The 20,391-nt window shown below is 41.8% G+C and overlaps 1 protein-coding gene and 1 long non-coding RNA gene across 3 annotated transcripts; one reads left to right on the top strand and one right to left on the bottom strand.

Moving 5' to 3' along the window:
* Positions 1 to 436: 436 nt before the first annotated feature.
* Positions 437 to 20,055, bottom strand: LOC122987011 (Wilms tumor protein 1-interacting protein). 2 transcript variants are annotated; one of them, XM_044358593.1, is made up of 9 exons: positions 18,191 to 20,055; positions 17,768 to 17,794; positions 13,398 to 13,499; positions 7,302 to 7,369; positions 6,080 to 6,142; positions 5,135 to 5,265; positions 4,168 to 4,219; positions 3,135 to 3,203; positions 437 to 2,098 (listed from the first exon to the last, which is right to left on the bottom strand). In XM_044358593.1, the coding sequence occupies exons 1-9, from the start codon at positions 19,428 to 19,430 to the stop codon at positions 1,970 to 1,972; spliced, it is 1,881 nt and encodes a 626-aa protein (XP_044214528.1). In that variant the 5' UTR covers positions 19,431 to 20,055; the 3' UTR covers positions 437 to 1,969. The 2 variants fall into 2 exon arrangements, with proteins under 2 accessions (XP_044214528.1, XP_044214529.1); XM_044358594.1 differs by lacking the exon at positions 17,768 to 17,794 and having other exon boundaries at positions 765 to 2,098; positions 18,191 to 20,053.
* Positions 3,210 to 4,454, top strand: LOC122987012. Its single transcript, XR_006404438.1, has 2 exons — positions 3,210 to 4,080; positions 4,385 to 4,454. It is a non-coding gene; the product is annotated as an uncharacterized LOC122987012 (long non-coding RNA).
* Positions 20,056 to 20,391: the final 336 nt, after the last annotated feature.

Consider the following 20,391-nt stretch of genomic DNA (forward strand, 5'->3'; position numbering starts at 1 on the left):
CAACTTTTTCTACATACGACGGTTTAGTAAATATCAAAGTTGTTTAAGGGCTAGTTTGAGGGGTGCATTATGCAATATTCCGTATTTTAGTATTCTTTTGGTCTCACTTTTAGCCGAAAAATGCAGTGGTGGTAGAAGTACTTCGATCTGTTACCTCAGTATACAGCAATGCAAAAATACTGCATTACAAGTAAAAGTCCTGCATTCACAATCCTATTAAAGTAAATGTACACAAGTATTATCAACAAAATGTGAAAAAGTAGAAGCATTCATTCTACATTGAATAGTCACTGTGACTGTGATTATTAGATAGTTAATAAGCAGATACAGTTGTTGAATCAGCACTAAGATAACAAGTTAATAGCCTGATGAAAGCATGATGTTGTTAGGTTTGTTAATGTATTCATTAATGTAATCTAAAAAAGAGCCAGTGGAAGTTTGTCCTATTGCAATGCATTTATTAAATATCTTCTTTACAACAATCATACAGAACATAGTTAAATGCTTGTTCTTCATCTTAATCTACAGCTGGCTATGAAATTAGGTCCTCAAATGACAAGCAACTTTAGTATTAAGTTAGTAAACTCCAGACAAGACATGAAATACGTTTGGATGGCAAAGGTAGGCAATCAAAAATGTACTCCCCACTGCAAATCAATTTAGTATTTAAAGGGTTTTACACAAAAATCAAAATGAAACAAAAGTAAATGAATATAGGCCTACAATATATATCTTTTTAAAATATACACTTTTTTGCAAATGTAACAAAATACATTAGATATAAAGGCCTGATACCAACCTCTTCATAGGTGCATAGAAAACACATCTATCTCTAAGTGCTTACAACAGATTGCAGTTTGTTTTTACTTCAGAACAATAAAACCTGGCTATCCTCAGCATTCTTGGTCACATGTAACACAAGTCATAAAATGTTTTTGTATGACTGTAAAAAGATATGCCCTAAGCACATAAAGGCATATTAACACAGAGGATAATAATGTTTCTATGAGATAGTTGTGTTAGAAAATTATTATTAAATGTAATTTATTGCAACAGTATTTGCATATGGAAAATGAACACTACTGGTTTTGTGTGCAGGTCGACTAATGGAGGCTTTTCACAGAATGTTTGTGTACTTGTCTATTTCCCAACATGGCCACTGGTGACCTCTGAGAGGAAAATTACCACTTTCTCTACAGCAGTGACTGGTTAAAAATGAAAAAGCAAGAAATGACTGTTCTTCTGTGTACTTTTAAAAATATCACTGAGACATCGATTTGTTACTTTAGTTTGTACATTATTCATATATAAATACATTCTATGCATGTAGAAACTGCTGTTCTCCTTCCTGCATCCACAAGCATCTGTGAGAAGCCTCTTTATCGTATATCGATCAGACTCCTGACTGAACCATTATTATCAAAATAGAAAACTGAAATATTAGGTACCTGTGATTTGTGTCACATTCCACAGTGGACTTTGCATATTTTTTTATAAACCATCTCAGGAACATTTCTATAAGAACCTCTGGACAGATGATTTATAGATTCATTTTGAATGTTAATTTCACAGCAGAAGTGTGAAAGTGAAGTTGAAGGCACACAGTATTGAAGATGGGTGGACAGTAAGATATTTACACAGCCAATGCAACTAATATTTACACGAAATAATCATATGGCGACACTTCTGCAAAGTCAGTATGCAGCAGGTATATCTGCATTCAAATAGGGCTTTGGTGTATTTCGGTACTTCATTATTGGGTCATAACCTCTTTAGGTGTTAATTATGATATTCTCTCACATAACGAAAACTTCAGTAACATTCTGGTCAAACCATTGTATGATCTGATGCATTAAATCAATCAATCCTCTACAACAAGAATTGTACAAATCTTCTCCTGCTGCCAACGTTCACTCTTTGGCAGTTCCTCCAAATATCCACCAGGTGTCTCCCTCCACCTGCGTTAGTATTAGTAGGAGGGGTCGCTGATGGAGGCGCCGGGCTCGATGTGCTTCAGGTGGCAGGAGTGGCAGAGAAGGTGGCCGTTCAGAGGGTAGCAGCGGTGACCCTCCTCATCATTCAGCTCCATCTTACAGTCCTTGAAAACACAAAGGAGGAACAAGGATGAGACGTGTCTGCTGAAAGGTTACGTGAGCTTCAATAGAGGATAATTGGTCTCATTTTTGCTCAGTATCGACCTCGTTTTCTACAGCTGAAAGAATGGACAGCAATAATTGCCTTGAGAGCATATAAATACAGCATTTAGAACATGTTATTTTAACTATTCTCTTACCATGTACTTATCTTTTATTTTATTGTTGTCTTCAATTAATTCTTTTAAAGTAGGCTTTATTAAATACTTTTTTCTTTCTAATCTATTGTTTATTTAATCATTTATTTTATTTACATTTTGATTTTACATGTATCTCCTTGTATTTACCATCCTGTGCATTTCTCAATCACTTGTAAAGCACTTGTATGAAAAGGGCTATACAAATAAAGTTTGATTGATTGATTGGTCGATTGTTTATTTCTACGTTTCTAAAAAAAAAAAAAAGGAAACTTCTTATTAGTAGTTTATCTCATATCTGTGCATACTAAAAATCAAAAGGCATGCTGTGGTTGGTCGAAGGATTTCTTTATCTGCCTAATGGTTTACAGTTTAGAGAGAAAAAACTGCTTACAAAGACAAAATTCTCCTCTTTCAACAACCTGAAAGACTAAAAAAAAACACTAGAAGGACCCAACGACTCAACAGTTAAACACTGTTTTAATAGCGAGCTGCTCCTCACAGCTCACTGATCTTTCTTTTCATGAAACTGAAAGAACAGCAGCTGTCAGTCAGCCTTTAGCAACAAAAACAAACAGAGAAGGCACTTGAGTAAAATGATGAGATAGTGATGATGAGGTGTTGCATACCTGCTCTCCTCAGCAGTGTATAATTACCGCAGAGACTGTGATTAAGATTGGGGATCTACTCATTAGGTATTTCTCTTAATGAGACATTCAGGAGGGCCCTGGCTCTGAGCCACTAAACATATTTTCAGATAACTCAAATGCAAAGCTTCATTTTTCAGTCTTGTAACAGAGAAATCTGAGGTGGGGTTTTTTTGTTTTGTTTTTTTTTTACTCACCTCACAGTGATAGCATTCCACGTGATAGTCTTTGTCCATGGACACAACTCGAATGGTTTCATCAGACCCCTGATAAGAAATTCAGACAGACAAATGCAACTGAAGCCAATTTCGCCAGAAGACACTCCAACGTCTTATTCTCTTCAACTTCTCTCAGTCTGCCAAAAGCTTCAAAAGATCAATCAGAACTGTGAGCACACCGAAGTGAGCCAGGAGCTGAATTGTCTGTACTTTCATCTGCTCCTCTGCATTACAATCTTGGAGCTCAAGTGCTTGTCACTCGTGCCTTTGAGCATAGACCATCCATGTTTTTATCAGTGGAATTCCATTATAGTTTCTCAATTTACTATTAGGAAACAAGAACTCGTACTCAGAACTATTGTGAAAACAAAACTGAAGAGCACGTATAAAGACACAAAAATGTAGCAGTTATGAGCCCAAGATTGCAGCAAATAGTATACCTCCTGACTATGAATGCCCACACAATGGAGGTGTTTCATCATGTGTTACTGTAATCTTTCTTCGGTTACAATATCAGCCTGAGAGGGAACTCCCCTGAACATCCATACAACAAAAGCTTACATAAACACACACAGCAGCCTGAGCCCTGTATACCTAAACAGACACAAACAAACACACACTACCTCTCCTCTAGATACCGGCCTCACTGAAGGGGGGGGAGGGCAGGGGACATTCCAGCAAAGTCAACTCTAATTTTGGACATTTCTTTGCTTTTGCCAGCATGTCCTGCCTGCGTGTGAGCCACACTTCTCCCTACTATCCTTACACTCTTCCTTGACACTACCTCGCGCTGTTTTGACCTGTTGTCTGGTGGAAAATATGGACATCTGCTATTTGCACAACTAAGTTCTGTGTTTGCGTCATAGCGTGAGCAAATATGGATTTATAATCGGAGTTCCTGGTGGTTGAAGGTCCACAGGTGAAGGTGAGCAACGTCTAGATGTCATTAAATAAAAATGCAGTGATACAGGGAGACGATATGAGTCCGAAACACAGGCTGATGTGAGCTTACCTCTGAGGGAAGGATGGGCTGGTTACAGGCTGCACATTTAGGGGCAAGGACCCTGGAGGAATGAGATGGAAAAAAAAAAAAAATCATAGATTTTCAATTCAGTTCATCTGAATTCAGATTCACTTCATCTATAAAGGTTGAAGTTTATATTTGATGTCCCTCTGTCAACCTTTAAACTTTTGACCCCCTCTCTCTTTTTTTTCCTGGCTCTGACTAGATTCAAGATCCTGATTGGACTAAGGAGATGCCAGGGTTGCAGATGTGCTGGCTTTCCCTCAAGCACGTGACTCCCCCAAATCCAAAAACCGAGTAGAAAAACAAAAAGCAAAATGAATTCATTATGTCCACACACATGGCTGGCACCTGGATGTCTGAGGGGATAACAAAGGGCCTCTCAGTGCGGACTGGCATGACTGTGGCTAAAAGTCAAACACACGCTTCATACACAATAAGGTTTGTCTGCTTTAATCAGTGGAGAGAACACGTGGCTCCTGTCGCACAGCGATCGGCTGTGTGCTTGGTTGAGCTGTACAAGCTGTCCCAGCAGGGAGAAGAACAGCTGTAACTGTAGAGCTGCTGTTGAGGCTCTACAGGTGCTATTATTGATAAATGACATTTGAATGTAGTTTCTACAGGTACAATGTTTTCCTCACTCACACAAAAACTTAGATTTTTCACTCAGAAGTTAGAAGCTCTGTATTTTTCCCGACATTACAGAGCATGTTACTGTTGAGTTTGGAGGACAGGAGCCGTGGCCAAACGCCATTCTTCACACCTCTAACAGGACAGTGATCTTCCCTCCCTCCCCCCTCCTTTCATCCCTGACTACACTTCTCATGTGTCTGCCACTCGTGGCAGAGAGGAACTTTCAGTCAACCCGAGCAGACCTTCTCAACCTGATCCTGCGGGGACTCCAGATCATGTGCTTGTGTTCTTTTGAACTGACTGTGTAACAAGTGACACTCACCTGTGGTAGTCTTTGACACAGTAGATCTTATTTTCAGTGTCCACAGTGAAGGGCACTCCATCAAGGCTCTCATTACAGATGACACAGCGGAAACAGCCGGGGTGGTACGACTTCCCGAGGGCCTGCAGGATCTATGAAGAGAAAAATGAGTGAAGAATATAGGACATCGATACTCTATTTTCTTCTCCCATTACCATTTCGTATTTCCTCGCTATTTGTATCCCACAGAATTAAAATAGTCATTGTTCTAAAAGAAATCGTTGCTTTTAGAAAGTATGAATCTTTAATGATCCCTGCTGGTATATTGGGTCATCACAGCAGCTGAGAATAGGACAAAGCCATGAATAAGTCCACTGAGTACTCAGGATAATATAACAAGTAATCACAACTACCAAATAATACTGATAGACAAACACTGCAATTAAATGAAAATACTGTCTTCACTAGCAAATCTGCGATGGCGGCAGATTATTGAAACATGTACATAACATACTGAACATATATATATATAAACATTCTCAGTGACTGTGTCTAACAGATTTCTGCTGTAACATAAATTAATTCTAAACAGATTACGTCTGTTAAATGTGCAGACGTAAGACGTCATCTTCTTTATCTCTGTCGAATGGAGAACATGTGTAATCGTGTCGTTAAGATAAATCCTTTATATACTGTGAAACTTCCTGACTTGTGTTTATGTATGTTTATGTGTGTGTGTGTGTGTGTGTGCGCGTGTGTGTGTGTGTGAGGGGTAAGAGAAGCGCATACAGAGCCAACACTTCCTCCTGAGTCTTTATCCAGATGTAGCCACAGAAAGCTCATTTAGGATGAAGTAACTCAAAGTTTCTGCTGAGATCACCTGGCTCTGACCCACACACACTAACACACACACACACACACACACACACAATTACACACGGCTATAAAGACATAACACACACTTACCATGTCCATGATCAGATGTCCACATGCGTTGCACTTGTCCGCAGACTGCTGGAAACCAGAGTACTTTAACAGAGAAAAGATGACAGTGATGTCAATGGAATTAGTTTTTTTAATAGATGATTGCAATTTCTGACTCTCTGTTTAAGACTGAGTCTCCTAGGCAGAATCCTAAAGTAGCCTATGTGGTTTAGCATTTAAAACTGCTTCTTAAATTTGCTTAAAATCACTCCTTTTCCTCTCTGAAAACAGCATCTCTCCAGCCTGTAAAAAAATCATAATAAGTACAGTTTTCAGCTTTATGTTTGTTGAATTTGCCAGTTAGAAAGTCTTTCACAGTCAATATGTCGTGGTTTTTGATATTTAACTCATACAGAATGAGAATCAGTGAGCTTTATTATTTGTTATGTGTGATCAGGTTCAGTGAGGAGAGGCCACACACTAACAGGCCTGGCAGAAGAGCAGATATAATTAACAGCACATAGAGGGAGCAGGGCCAGAGAAAATTTAATTCAGCATGATTTTTTTAATTGAGCAACTAAGAGCTTGTGGTGGAAAGGCAATTAGATGAGGTGTGACGCGGAGAGCTACTGACTGAGTACAAGTAGGAGCTGGGGAAATACATGCAGCAAACAAAAAAATGATTTAGAATGGATTTCCTATGAAGCATGTACGCTGCATGTACACTGACACTGGCTGCAAAATGTGTCAGCACATTTTCTCAGGGGGTTTCAACTGTATTAAAATATGCATTCTGAAAATTTCCCGTTATTGCAAAGCACATACAGTCATACTGTACTGGTGTGACTGGTCAGACCGCCCCCTCCACCCTATTAACCATAGCAAAGCAGCTTCTCCAATTACCAATCTCCGTCCAGTTCCACCCAAGGGAGGCAACTGATATGAATCATCTGCAGTAGATGCTGGAAACTGGGCCATAAGGTCAAAGTCTCTAACCTACATTTTACATGTGAGTTGAAGCCTGACAGATTATAGGTTGTATTTAAGGAAGTAAGAGACACGTCAGAAATGGTGATACAAGGAAAAAGTGATGACCCCTTGTTAATCATGAATACAGAGAGATACGTGAGTCAATAGAAATGTGGGCTGGGTGAAAGTGAATGTAGCTGAGAGACTGAAACCATTTTAAAGTTGCAACAATGGCTTTAAGAGCACATACCCCTGTAGAGGAACACTGAATATTGATTGTGTATTGACCACTCACCAGAAAGTCCTCTTCGCAGAAAACCTTCCCTCCAACATAGTAGAAAGCCTTCCCCCTCAGCCTTCGACCTGCAGACAAAAAAAAAAAAAGTCCATTTGTATCATTTCACTCAAGTGATACACAGCATGACCGGCAGCACCTGTGACTCTCAAAAATGTCCTCTCAGAAAGGAAAACAAGTTTCCATTATTGAATTATGATAAGTAGATTTGAGCGGGCTACAAAATGTAAGTCGATGATACAATGTTGAAGTGTCTTAGTGGAAAATCTTGCAAAGCCACGAGCCCGGCCTCAGAAAATAGTCACAGCACTAATGCATAAAAGACCATGGTGATTAATTACAGCCATTCAAAGGTAATGGGCCCTCTTGCAGTATTCATTATATCCTGCTGAATCCCGGGCAGATAAATCAAATACACGGATCTGTGGTGTGCTGGTGTCTTAATATAATATTGCTGGAACACAGAGCAGGCTGCAGTCAGACAGGGAAAACATCTGGATCAAACACATGTGGGGAAAAAATGGTGATTGAATCCAATTACTAGACAGGTGCAACAGATTAAACACTCTGCTCTATTATATTTCATTGCAACAACAGGCCAAGACCTACAACGACCCGCTATTCTTCTTCTTCGTTCCCCTCTGGTGTCTTTCCACGTGCTGGGTGTGCTTCCTGTCTGTCTGTATGTTTTAATAGCTCTATGGTCTGGATCTGGATTCTCATAGCAACACACACACACACATACACACACACCAAAACCTCCTAGCTCACTTTACATAGCTATTCTTGCCCAGGTCCCACAGGAAGAGGGAACATTCCTCACATTTTCGGAGTGGGGAGGTGAGGGAGGGGACAGCAGGGGAGAGGAGGGGTTAACCTTGGTGAACAGGAGCCTTCTTTATCTCCCATACTCCATCTCATGCTCTGTTTACTTGATTACTTGTGTCCAGATAAAAACCAAAACCAAAGCAGCTTAACCACTGCGAGATTCACAGTTCATGCTAGTTAACTGAAGATCCCCTTTCAGACATGTTTATAGACATAAAAAAACTCCACTTCACTGAAAAGTCCATTCTCAGTGTTTGTGCACTGGAGGCTTAGAGTTTCCTCATCATACTTATGTAAGCTGCATTCTGGACCACGACTGGCTTCCAGACTAGTTGTGATGTCACAAATCATTCTAGTAGGTACACGACTTAAACTCAGATTTTCGTCGAGCTCAGAGAAACTTTCAACTTTCAGTAGATGAATGTGAAAACAAACTATGTACATTCATCATTCTGCACAGTGAAGCTCAAACAATCAAGTAAAGTAACAAGAAGCAAAACACATTTTTAGAGTGGAGGGAGACTTTGGGACGAAGAGGAAAGGTAGTCATGGGCATTATCACAGAATAACACATTTTACAGGGCTTTGATTCATTTTCTTGAGAACACTGACAGCCCACAAAGTAGTCAACAAAATAATTTTGGCACATAAGGTGCATAGTGTGTTTGGGAGATTTGACAATATATACCATGGGTAAATATGCATTTGTCAATTATCAGAGAATTGGACTATCATGTTTATACAGTGATAGCTATCCCATTCATATGTCTGGGAGAATTAGGCTATCGAGCAATGTTGCAAATAACTTACCAGTACTGCTTTATGGCAACACTGGATTTTTATATATTTGCATCCATGTGATGAAGTAGATATTTAAAGGTATACTATGCAGGATTTTCCTAAAAAAAAACAATGTATGGACTCACAAAAATAATCATCATCACAAGTGTGTGGCGGTGTATGTATCTACAGAGACGCCCTCTGCCTGTATTTTCTTATTATTTTGCTGTGTTCGGGATGTTTCTGGGCGTCAACCTCTGGGCAGTGGGTGTGTAGCCTCCAGCCAATAACAGCACGCAGGGTGTGAGATTGGGACTCACTTACATCGCTGTCTCCTTCTCTCTCCTCTGTTCTCTGAGCCACACACACACACACACACACACACACACACACACACACACACAGAGCAGAAAGGCCGCAGCGGACAGGATGACGCGTGGGCTTTGGCTGCATTCACACAAAAACCGACAATGAGGTACCTCCCCACAGGGTTGTGTGGAGGTGTGGACGTGTTTATTTGTGCTTAACCACCGTGAAACAATCAGAAAATAACATTTCATTATTATTCTCGCAACGGCGCTCCTAATCTCTCTCCCTTTCTCTCTCTCTCTGTCACTCTGGTTTCGTTGAGCTGGGGAGGATGGGACAACTTTGAATGTTGTGTTTACAAACACCAACCGACAAATCCTGCATAGTATGCATTTAATTTGCTGGATTAACCAAATACAGACATTCCTGTCTGGTTATTTTATTTCACTAAATAGTTTATCAATTGATAACCAAATGTACTATTTCACAATATATACATATATTGATATTATGATATAAAATTACAAATACTGTGATAGAGGATTTTATCTATGTCACCAATGCATAGAACATTGATTTGAATATTCTTGCAAAATGAATAACATGACTAATAGTCTAATAAGGGAGACAACAAGTTCTTTCTTCCCTCTACTAAAACTCCTACTGCTGTCTGTAAATTACTTGACAAAAAAAACACAACTGAAACCTCATGATTCATCTTTTCAAATCAACAGTACATGAAATTCTCTGAACCAATTACTCACAATTACATTATCTGACTTTAATAGAATAAAAACGGTCATGCAGCAAGCGAGGTCTGGCCAAGACTCACACAATAACTACCGTAAGAGGAGACAAGTCGTTTTGATTGGGCCAAGGTGTGGAACTGGCCTTGGGTAATTACTGACAGACAGTCGTTTTGGAACTGTGTCCATTAGGACGGAGTGAACGATGAAGGGGATGAAAGTGAGATATGGGCCATTCCTCTTCTTCACATTCTTCATCCTGTCTTTTTTCCCAGTGAGTCAGAGAGGGAAGGCTCTGAGCTTTAGCGAAAAGATAAGAGCTTAATTAAAGTCAGGAGTCAGGGACGACTGTTTGAAAAGCACCAGAAAGGACTGTGACTATTGCGCTTTCATAAAAATGTAAAATACCTGAGCCACAGAACAAAACACAAGGCCATTTTCTAATTAAAACATTCTATGAATCCCCTTATGTAATCCCATTCAAAAAATAAGGAATTCACAACGACCCTGCCATGACTTCCTAATCGAGCTGCGACCCTGTTCTTTCCTGCGAGTAAATGACTTAAGTGAGACATCTCAGCAGAAGCGCCATATCTCTTTTATACCGATTTCACATTTGGAGACTGTTTACTCTGAGATTCAATCTTACCAAAAGTCATTTCCTGTCCTGCTAAAGATATCTATGCTATGTTTAATTATCAAAGAAAAACTCGCCCTGCGCTTAGAAGAATTCTCTCTGGTAGTCTGAACACATTTCTCTGACTGTGAGCAGCACCTGGAACATTTGGTCAAGGCCCTGACAATCTAGCCAGCAGATGTTAACATACCACTGGATTCAGAACCAATCAGATCCTTGTTTGTATTCCCCAAAGCCTGCAGACTGGTTGGGATAAAGAGCTGATGTTATGAAAGCAGAATCTGAGAGGGGGTCTGTGTTCTTGAGTTCCTTACAAACCCAAGTCACACCTTGCGCTGCTGCTGTGTGTGGGCCTCTTAGTATTACAAAATGACAAAAAAATCTGTGTGAGAATCTCATATAAGGAGAGGCAATCGCTTTCTTTTTACTTTGATTTCCACAGATTGTTTGAGTTGGCTACTGTGTAACCCAAATCCTCTGATGAAAAAGGAGAGCTTTCCTCTCCAACTGGAATTGGGTTGTACCTTAAACTGTTTGTAAACTGTTTGTAAATTATTAGCCTGGAGCAATGCCCCCCCCCCCCCCCCCACGGCAAAGTGCTGAATCCCAGACACGCAGACTGAGCTCTCCCAGCGAGCAAGAATGTTCTCCTGCCTCACAGGAGTCACCTTGAGGGAACTGTACGGAGGGGATGGGAGGAAGTTCACGACCATAAAGACTTGTTATGCAACTCTGCAAGTATAACAGACATATGGACATAGAGGTTTTGGAGGAAGATGAGAAGGGACATCTAATATAAAGGCGCTTAATGTATATTTGTATGTGACTTTGTGTCTGTCACTGTCTGACTGCATCTGTGTGCACGTCTGTAGTCGTGCTGCAGGTTTACTATGTTGATAAAAGCATGAATACATATGTATGAGTATGTACATGTCTGCTCCCATTGAATGGTCTCCCTGTCCCGCACTGTACTCTGGTGCACCCAGCTGACATAACAGCACCCACTGTCCTCCTGGAGCCCGGCCCATTGAGGGCCCCTACGCCTGCATTCCACCCCAGCTGAGATGCTTTTCCCTGGGGCCGCTCACAGCGAGCACAACCTTTATGCCCTCACATGGAGCCAGCTATGAGAGGTATGTGGTGTGTAAACTCCTCTCTCCCCCCACTTTAGACATCAGCTTCACTCTGGGTCTCCTCTTTTTCATCTCCTCTCTCATACACACACATACACACACACACACACGAGAGAGGGTAAAACAAGAGATGTTAATCATACATTTGGGGGCGTAACCAGCCAGGTCAAAGGTGCTGCAGAATAATTGGAATGAGCAGGGGTCAGCACACTGCCACAAATACTCCACATACCCAACATCTGATAATTGGGACAGAGATTTTAATTGGCTGGAGCAGTGAGCCAGGTTGTACTTTGACTATGGACTTGCACTGGTGTTCAGGCATGAAGCTACAGGTCAGCCATACATTGAACAGTGCAGCCAGGGTGTCTGCAGGTGCCTAATTGGTCAGGTAAACTGTCCAAACTGATAAAGTGGCCAGTGACCCATGTAGCCAACCAGTACGAGGTGCTGCAAGTCACTTTTGCTTTATTCAGGGTTTCCACACCTTCTTAAACATCCAATTCAATGATTTTTAAAGGATTTTCCAGGCCCAATTCCCTCAAATTCAAAGACCTAACAAGGCATAGTTTGAGATACGGATCAAGGTTAATTCCCATTACATCACAGAATTTTAATAATGAGAACTAGCAGGCTTTACAGAAGCTCACAGACTATGTGGTCTCTTGCCTTCTCTAACACTGCACAGCAAAACAATATTCTAATCTTGAACAACATATATAAATTCAAGCACTTTCAATGGCCCATGTCTATTTATGTCTACTTTCAAAAACTTTCAAGGCCTTGATTTTTTTTTTGTCTCAAATTCACAAACTTTCAAGGATTTCAAGGACCTGTGGGAACCCAGTTTATTTCAAGTGCCACACAGCACATTTTGATGTTTAAAGACACAGTGAAATGTTGTTAGCTCATGACTAGCTAGCAGAGCAATATCTTACTAGCAGGAGTGTGTTTGGATTTCGACTAGCACAAACTTTGTTTATAGTTGAGGTCTAATTACTAATTTCATCTACTATCCTCCTCCTGTTCTAACAACGCCGGTGAGGGAGGTGTGTGGAGGCTAACAGTCCTCTGCAGCTCCATCTCTGTCTACAGCTCCGTATCACGCTCTAAGTCACACCCACCTTTGAGCAATCCTATCACATCTGTAGGATTTCATTTAAATCCCTCTCATAAATAAACTCGAAAAAACATCACATTACTGAAGCTGAAGACTTTCTAATTTCACTATAACTTCAAAACCCCTGCCATACCCAAGCTGATTCACCGTTTTCAGCATCAATGTCTGCTATACACAGGACTTGGACACACTTTATAAAAAGTACAAATTATTTCATTGGTTTGGGATGGGGAAAAAAAAAAGTGTGCTGCTCCGTATGTCTTTGTGTGGGCTGCAGGAGTGACTGGCACACCCAGAAACCAAACACCAGCAGCACAGGACAGTAATCCCCATATAATTGCCTGTTTTTGCTCACGACTGTGAATGACTGAAGGAGAAGGTACCACTTTCATTCAAGAAAACAGGGTCTTTGGCAGCCTGTTAGTCGGAGGGCGATATGAGCCTTACATGTGAATCGACCAAGGAGAGAAGGTGAAAGTGAATGGGAGTAGTGAAGGAAAACTCTGTGTGTGTGCGTATGTGTGTGTGTGTGTGTGTACTTACTGCAGGCACTGCAGGTGAAGCAGCTGTCATGGTAGAGGCTACCCATGGCCTGGCAGGCCTGGTTGGCTCCGTACACTGCTTTGTTACATTTAATGCAGACTCCTGGAACACAACACAGAATATCAACAAGTCAGAAAAGTAGCAGGACAACACACATTTACTCTAAATATGATGTAGTCACACATTATAGCAACTCATACTGAATCAAAGAATGAACCTGAGATAAAAATAAAAACTCAGTGATACAAAGTTTGATGTTACTCCAACACACTCTAGGTTAAACTATTAATTTAAGTAACAGGATGAAGGCCAATAGTGTGGAGGCTCTGATCCAGATTAAACCAGGCAATAACAATGGAGAGAGAATCACTTCACATACAGTCAGGAAGTCAGGAAGCTGGTTAGAGGGCTGTATCATCTAAAGGGGAAATATATCCACATTTGCTTATTTGACTTGGCTCAGAGACTGAGAACTCTGTTAATGAAGACTTTGACACAAATCAACATACACACACACACACACACAGTCAGTGGCTTGATATCAAGACATTAGAGTCTACTTAATATTGGTCCATTCTCTCCTCTAAGCCAAATCAGATGTGCAGAGAAAATGAAAAATCTCAAAAATAAGAAAGAGAAATGAAAGCCCATAAAACATGAAAGCAAGAGTTTTCTCTCTGCTGTGTGTTGGGTGAAGAATATCAGTTCATGCCTTTAAAATAGCGAATCACATGAGAGCATGCCAGGCAAATTACATAATCTGTCCTTTGACTTTGGACTGCTCATGATCAACACGGGGTTTCTGTGTGATCAGTATAGAACTTTTTTTTTTTTAATCTGGAGCTTCTTAGGATGCAACACTTCTTTCCTGATGCCTGACATGAAAATGTTATCTTAAATCGCTGCCAATTTCCATCCCTCTAAGCACGCACTGTATGACATGACGCGATATGACAACTGGCATATGAACTGTGACAAGTGACAACCCCCATCACCGCTGACCCTGATGGGTAGTCAACAAGCTGCTAAATCAATCGGATATGGTATGATAGGACCATCCAATCATGACGCATTAAGTTAAACAGTAACGACGGCAGTGATGAAGGAAAGAACTCAAGTTTCTCTTTAAGCGTCAGGATGTGTGTGTGTGTGTGTGTGTGTGAGTGAGTGAGGTTATTTGTGAGTGTGAGTTTTTATAGAAAAACTCCCTGGTGACAGAGAAATAGAGCTCAGCTCAGCACTGGTCCTTCTCGAACACTGACAAAGAAACGCCTGTTTCCACTGTATCCAACACACATCACGCGTCTGCCTCTGCCAAAAACACACTGTTACATTTAATAACCTTCTTCAAATGTTGACTTGCAGTATACAATTGGGCTATATATAATTCAGCTAAGCCTCTCCTAATGCCACAACAGAGGACACATCATCAGGGGCCCCAATGGCTGGAAAGAAGATTTAGAGATAATAGAGGGATAAAATTAGAAAGCAAAAGAATGTTGCTCTTATGTAAGCTATTTTGTTTACATGAAAACACAACAAAAGTACTCATGCCCTCAAACTACTTAAATTAATGAATGAAAGTCCTGCAAATCTTTTGTAAATGCCAAACAGTTTGTGTCAAAGAAGAAACTACCCAACAGAGATAAGATTCTCAGGAAAACAGTACACATAAAAATCATAGCGAAAGGTTTCAGGGATGAACATAGATACTGTACAGTACATCCGGACTTTTTCCAAACCTGACACTGGGCCAAGAACATTTTTCCTTTAAATGTGTTATAGCTAGCTTTGATTTGTATGCCCCATGAGACCCAAAAAAACTGTAGTAAAAGTCCATTCGCTCTTTTCTTTTCCCGTTTGGGACCCAAAAATTCCTTGTTTTTTGTAGCAACCTTCTTGCCGGTTGGGCCACTACAAATCTGCTTTTGGCCAGAGTCCCATATTCCAAAACAGTGTGATTATTCAGGGCACTCGCTGCTTGCTTCAACTGGGGGGGGAGGGGAAGCAAAACACGGAGCCAAAACTTCACACCCCCCCCTCTTCCCTTACCTTTCCCAGCTGTCAAAACTCCCAGTAGATGGCTGCTTGCTGACCAAAATGCCACTGGCTGAAAAATAAAGCCTTGTCCACACATTGCAGCAGCTATTATGTGTTATTCTTTCTCCAATTTAACCAAAGTATTCAGTTTGTTATTAAATATATTACTTTTACGACTGAGCTAAACATGTGGTTGACTTCCATCTGTAACACATTCACTGCTATGTATGAATGGAGTTGTGTCACCTATGGCATAATTTTCAGACTTATACCACTCTGCACACAGACATACGCCACACCCAGATGTGACATAACATCTAACTCAGACAAATACCACAGGCTATATATTCAGAGACAAACAAGCACAGAGACGTGCACGAGGGGATATCACACACACACACACACACACACACACACACACATAAGTCAGCCTCCAAAAGCCCGCCAAAGCAGAAGCCAAGGATCCCTGGGAAGAGTTAAGACGAAGCTTTCCACTCAACAGCCAGATGGGATAAATTAATCCTCCATCTTAACACAACACTAAACGCTCAACTCTAAGTGTGTGTGTGTGTGAAAGTCAGAGGAAGAGGGCAGGCAGAACAGTGGGATGTCCCACCACTCATTTCCCTCTTGGATCAACTTGTCTATAAATCTCACATCCTCTCAGGCTCTTGTGGCCAAGGACAAAGAAGCATCCACAAACTTGTCCCTAAATCTCTCCTGTTTGTCTGGTCACCCATTCAGCCGCACTGCAGGCACCCCTAAACTTGTCTGGGACTCCCCTCCCCTTTTGTATCTTAAGACCTCATTTTTAAAATTCCTCGCTCTCTTTCTCCAGACATTCCTCAGTGTTCCCCCGGTGCAGCCATTTGGCACCGGACTCATTTTCCCAGAACCTCCAGCTGCAGTTATGCCAATCAGCACTCGGTTGGGAACTGATGGAGCCCAACCATGTGTATGGACGCAGCTAGATTGGTTAAATATCGTTATGGCGGTATACATTTAGACACAAGGTAACATCATCTTTCAGTAAGAGAACCATTTTCAAACATAAATGGAATCTACAACTGTGGAAACACACTAAAAGTGTTGAATAGTCTGAAAAACTCATCTTTTTCAAACTTTTCTGTGTGCAACTATAAAGGTCTCCTATGATCATACTGAAGTTTTGTGTAGGAAACTAGCCTACACAAGTTTTTTTATGGCATGAATGCATGACTCAGAGGATGAGCTATGGTCTTGTGGGAAACTCTGTGCAGGAACCGTGTGGGAACATGTGTGTCTGTGTGTGGAAAAAAAAAGACACGCACTGTATTACTTTAAAACCTACACTTCGGCCGATTGTACACCACACTCTCCCACACACCCGTAATATTCACATCGCTGTGCTATTTATGAGCTTTGTCATGACAGTGACGTATGCCAGAACATCTTCCCTTACACACCAATATTAGCACACAGGGGGGCTGAGGAAGGCTGTGAATTACAATCGTGACATTGCAGCAGGAAATTCCTGCAGCGAGAAGGCCATTGTGGGTTGTGTGTTTTTTTGTGTGGCTTTAAACATGATATCAACCATCTCATGCTCTCTCCCCTCCTACTCTTTCTTTTCATAAGCGGGACATCCCGTTTCATGAATGGCCTCGGCTCCAAACACCTGGCTAACACATGAGCACCAGCTTTCTCTACAACAAACACACTCTCATAATATACTGTACATCTCGCTTGTTTACAGTATCCGAAGTGTGATGATGGACAGCCCCGCCAACCTCTCTAACAAGCTTTAACTTCTCTTAACCATGTATGAAATGTAATATCGGATGTCTGAAAAAGAAATCTATTTTAACGCGAGGATAGATCAGGACGACTCAAGTGAGAACACATGGGCACAAGGAATGACACGAGGAATGTGTTGTCTTAATTAAATCAATCTAATCACCATGGTTGCTTGCTCCTAATCTGCCCCGAGATTCCAAAAATAACAATCTGAGGTATTGGTGTCATTCATTATTATTTTCCCTGTGCGTTTGGTGTGCACAAGCATGCATGGCGTGCCTGCAGAAAGAGTGATGAAGAATGTGCAAGCACAGGTCTGTAGTAATGATGTCATTTAGTGAAAATAGCGAATGCCACTGTCAGCCAACCAAAGTCAACACGGGAAAGAACATTTCAAACAGTCACGCACTAAATGGAGCACAGATCTGACAGAAGTGATCAAGCTCTGACTAATGACGTTAGTTACTGATGTTGCCTCAATAGTGTTCCATTAAATCTCTGCAAGCTGAGAGAAGATGAGAGGGCAAAATTCTTCTCTCTGGCCTTGGCCCCACCTTTTTCTGCTAAAGGGTTTGTTGTTCCTGCAAAGAGGGCAGACAATGAATCATTTAAAAAAATACGTGAAACAAAATTAGAAAATGATTCTATCCGCTTTCCACAGACAATAAAAAGCCTCCTACAGTGTCTGCCTTTAAGGTCAGGCATTTCATCAGCAAAGACCATCACGAATGTCATTAAACAAAGACATGAGACAACTGGGATGCCCTCCTAATTATGCCACAGAAACAAGGAATGTGTGTGTATGTGTGTAGACAGGAGAAAGACAACAAAGGGTGACAGTGTGTGTGTGTGAGCGTGCATGCAAATATGAAATCAAAAAACAAGAGAATTCATGTTCAGATCTGTGGGTAGGCGGTTTTGTCAATGAAAGGGTTTACTGTAGTGATCTTGTTGATGTTGGTAGTCTAAAGTCTTACCAAAGTAGTCAGCCTTTGGTTGGGCATCCATTTCTTTTTCCAGTCGCTTTGTGAGGGCTTCTAATTTTATTTCAGCTGCTGAAGGCCCCTGTTCAGGAGGCTGTGTGAGGAGGGACTGGCAGGGTATTTGGACAGACTTGGGGGAGGATGGGACCTCAGCTTCACCACAGACGGCCTGTCCACAGGTGGGTATTTGGCTCTGACCGTGACCCTGGTTGAAACTTTTGGAGATATTGCCAGGGTTGATGACGGTGGATGCGACCTGGGCTTTGGATTGATGTGTTTCAGAAAGTGCAGGCAGGGGAGAGGAAGCCGCCACAGGACCATTCTCGCTGGCAGAGGGTCTTGAAGTCGAAGAAGGTGGTGCATAATGAGCTGCGGGCTGTGTGGAGGTCTGCTGCACGTGGAAGTCCGCTCCTCCTGTGAAGGCACTCAGTGGCAGGGCGGGGATGAGGTCTGGTTTTGGTGAGCCAGAGGGCTCTCCAGCCCATCCAGTGGCTGACCCAACAGAGGAGGTTGGACTCCGGTTTACAGATGGGGTGACAGCCTGATTCTGCTGAGATGGAAGACTGTTGGTAGTGGGAGGTGCAGACTGGCGCTGAGGCGGTTGCTGAGATGTACTGCTGCTCCCTGGCCCAGACAAAGATGGGGAAAGCTGGCTCTCTCTGGATGGGGCCCAGGCAGCCGACTGGCTGGCCGGGTGACGAGCATGTGTGGGCGCACTATGAGACGCGTTTCCTGGGCTGGGGGGAGTAGGGGTGTTGTTCTGGTATGAATGTGGCTCTAAGCGCTCCTTATTATCGTAATTGTTTCCGTAGCCATATGCCCTGCCGACTGGAAGCTCAGACTGAATGCCTGCGTGGTGTTTCTGGCCGTCAAACTGTGCGTACTGATTCCCAGCCGTGGTGCCCGGCACAGGGCCAGAGAGTATCGGGGGCTTCGCTGCCGCTTCACCCGGCTGTCTGTAGCTATTGATGGGCGGCCTGTCTTTGGTGTAATATGTGCTGTTGTGACCCCCATTCATTTTTATGGCCTGGTTGTTTCTTGCCATCTCCTCTTGGTGTTTCTGCATGTGTATTTTGGTCATTTTAGAGGCAAAAACCTTTCTCGTCTCCTCAAAGTCGGGGTTATTTCCCGCATCCCTCCTCGTTCGAAATAAACCATCTCTGGATGCTTCGTACATGTTTAAGTCCTCGATAAACTTACTTGCCTCTAGTCCTAAATCTTCGTATTTATCCATTTTGAAGATATTGTGTGAGTGTGTCTGCTCCAACAAAAGTTAAGTTACAAGTCACTAGCTTGACAGAAATGCTAAAAACGTTAAATCACAACAGTCTGTAAAAGAGTGATACTTCCAAGGTGAATTATTAGCTTACAGTCCAGCAGCTCGCAGTCTTGACAGGAGACAGCTGAAACTTTGTCAAAGTTTGTCTCCGTTGTTTCCAACTTTCTCGTCCCTTTTAGTCGTCCGTCAAAAGTTAAAAGTCTGAAACCCGGCTTAGCCTCCTCCTCAGTGAATATCTTGTCCGTCCTTCTAGCTCAGCTCTGCCCCGAACAAACCGCCGTCTGTCTGGTTATAAATGTGAGCAGCAGATCTCAGATCCGATAGCCCGGACGACCCCGCAAACTGCCCCCTCCTCCTCCCCGCTTTACAGTCCCAGCAGGGGACCTTCATTCAAAACTTTACGCCTCCGTACGCCGTCGAGAAAAGTACTTTAAAGCGGTTAAAATAGCTGATATGCGGACAATTTTGCGACGGATTGACTGTTAAAAATAGTCTACCGTTGAGAACCAAACCGTGGGATAACTGTAGGAGCGTGAGCCGAACGTTGGGACTGAAAACAGGGAGCAGTTTGTTTTTAAAGGCGCAGTGCTCACATCTAGCGACAAGTCAAAGCCGATTAACTGACTCCTACAGAGTCTTCTTTTAAAAACATATCGAGGAAAGTTCAGTTGCTTCTTTGAGTCAGCAAAAAAAAAAAAAAAAAAAAAAAAACTTATGCAATATCCCTTTTGCTCCATAAAATTAAAGGGTTGACCTGGGAGTTGGGAGCTTTACTCATGGGCAGAGGTGGAGTGTAACTAAGTACATTTACTCTAGTATGAGGTATTTGTACTTGAGTGTACTTTGTACAATTCAGAATTCATTTCACTACATTTATTTTACAGCTATAGTTCCTTTATTATGATTTTATGTATAA

This window comes from Thunnus albacares, chromosome 8 (genome assembly GCF_914725855.1).
Source record: "Thunnus albacares chromosome 8, fThuAlb1.1, whole genome shotgun sequence".
Classification (NCBI taxonomy): domain Eukaryota; kingdom Metazoa; phylum Chordata; class Actinopteri; order Scombriformes; family Scombridae; genus Thunnus; species Thunnus albacares.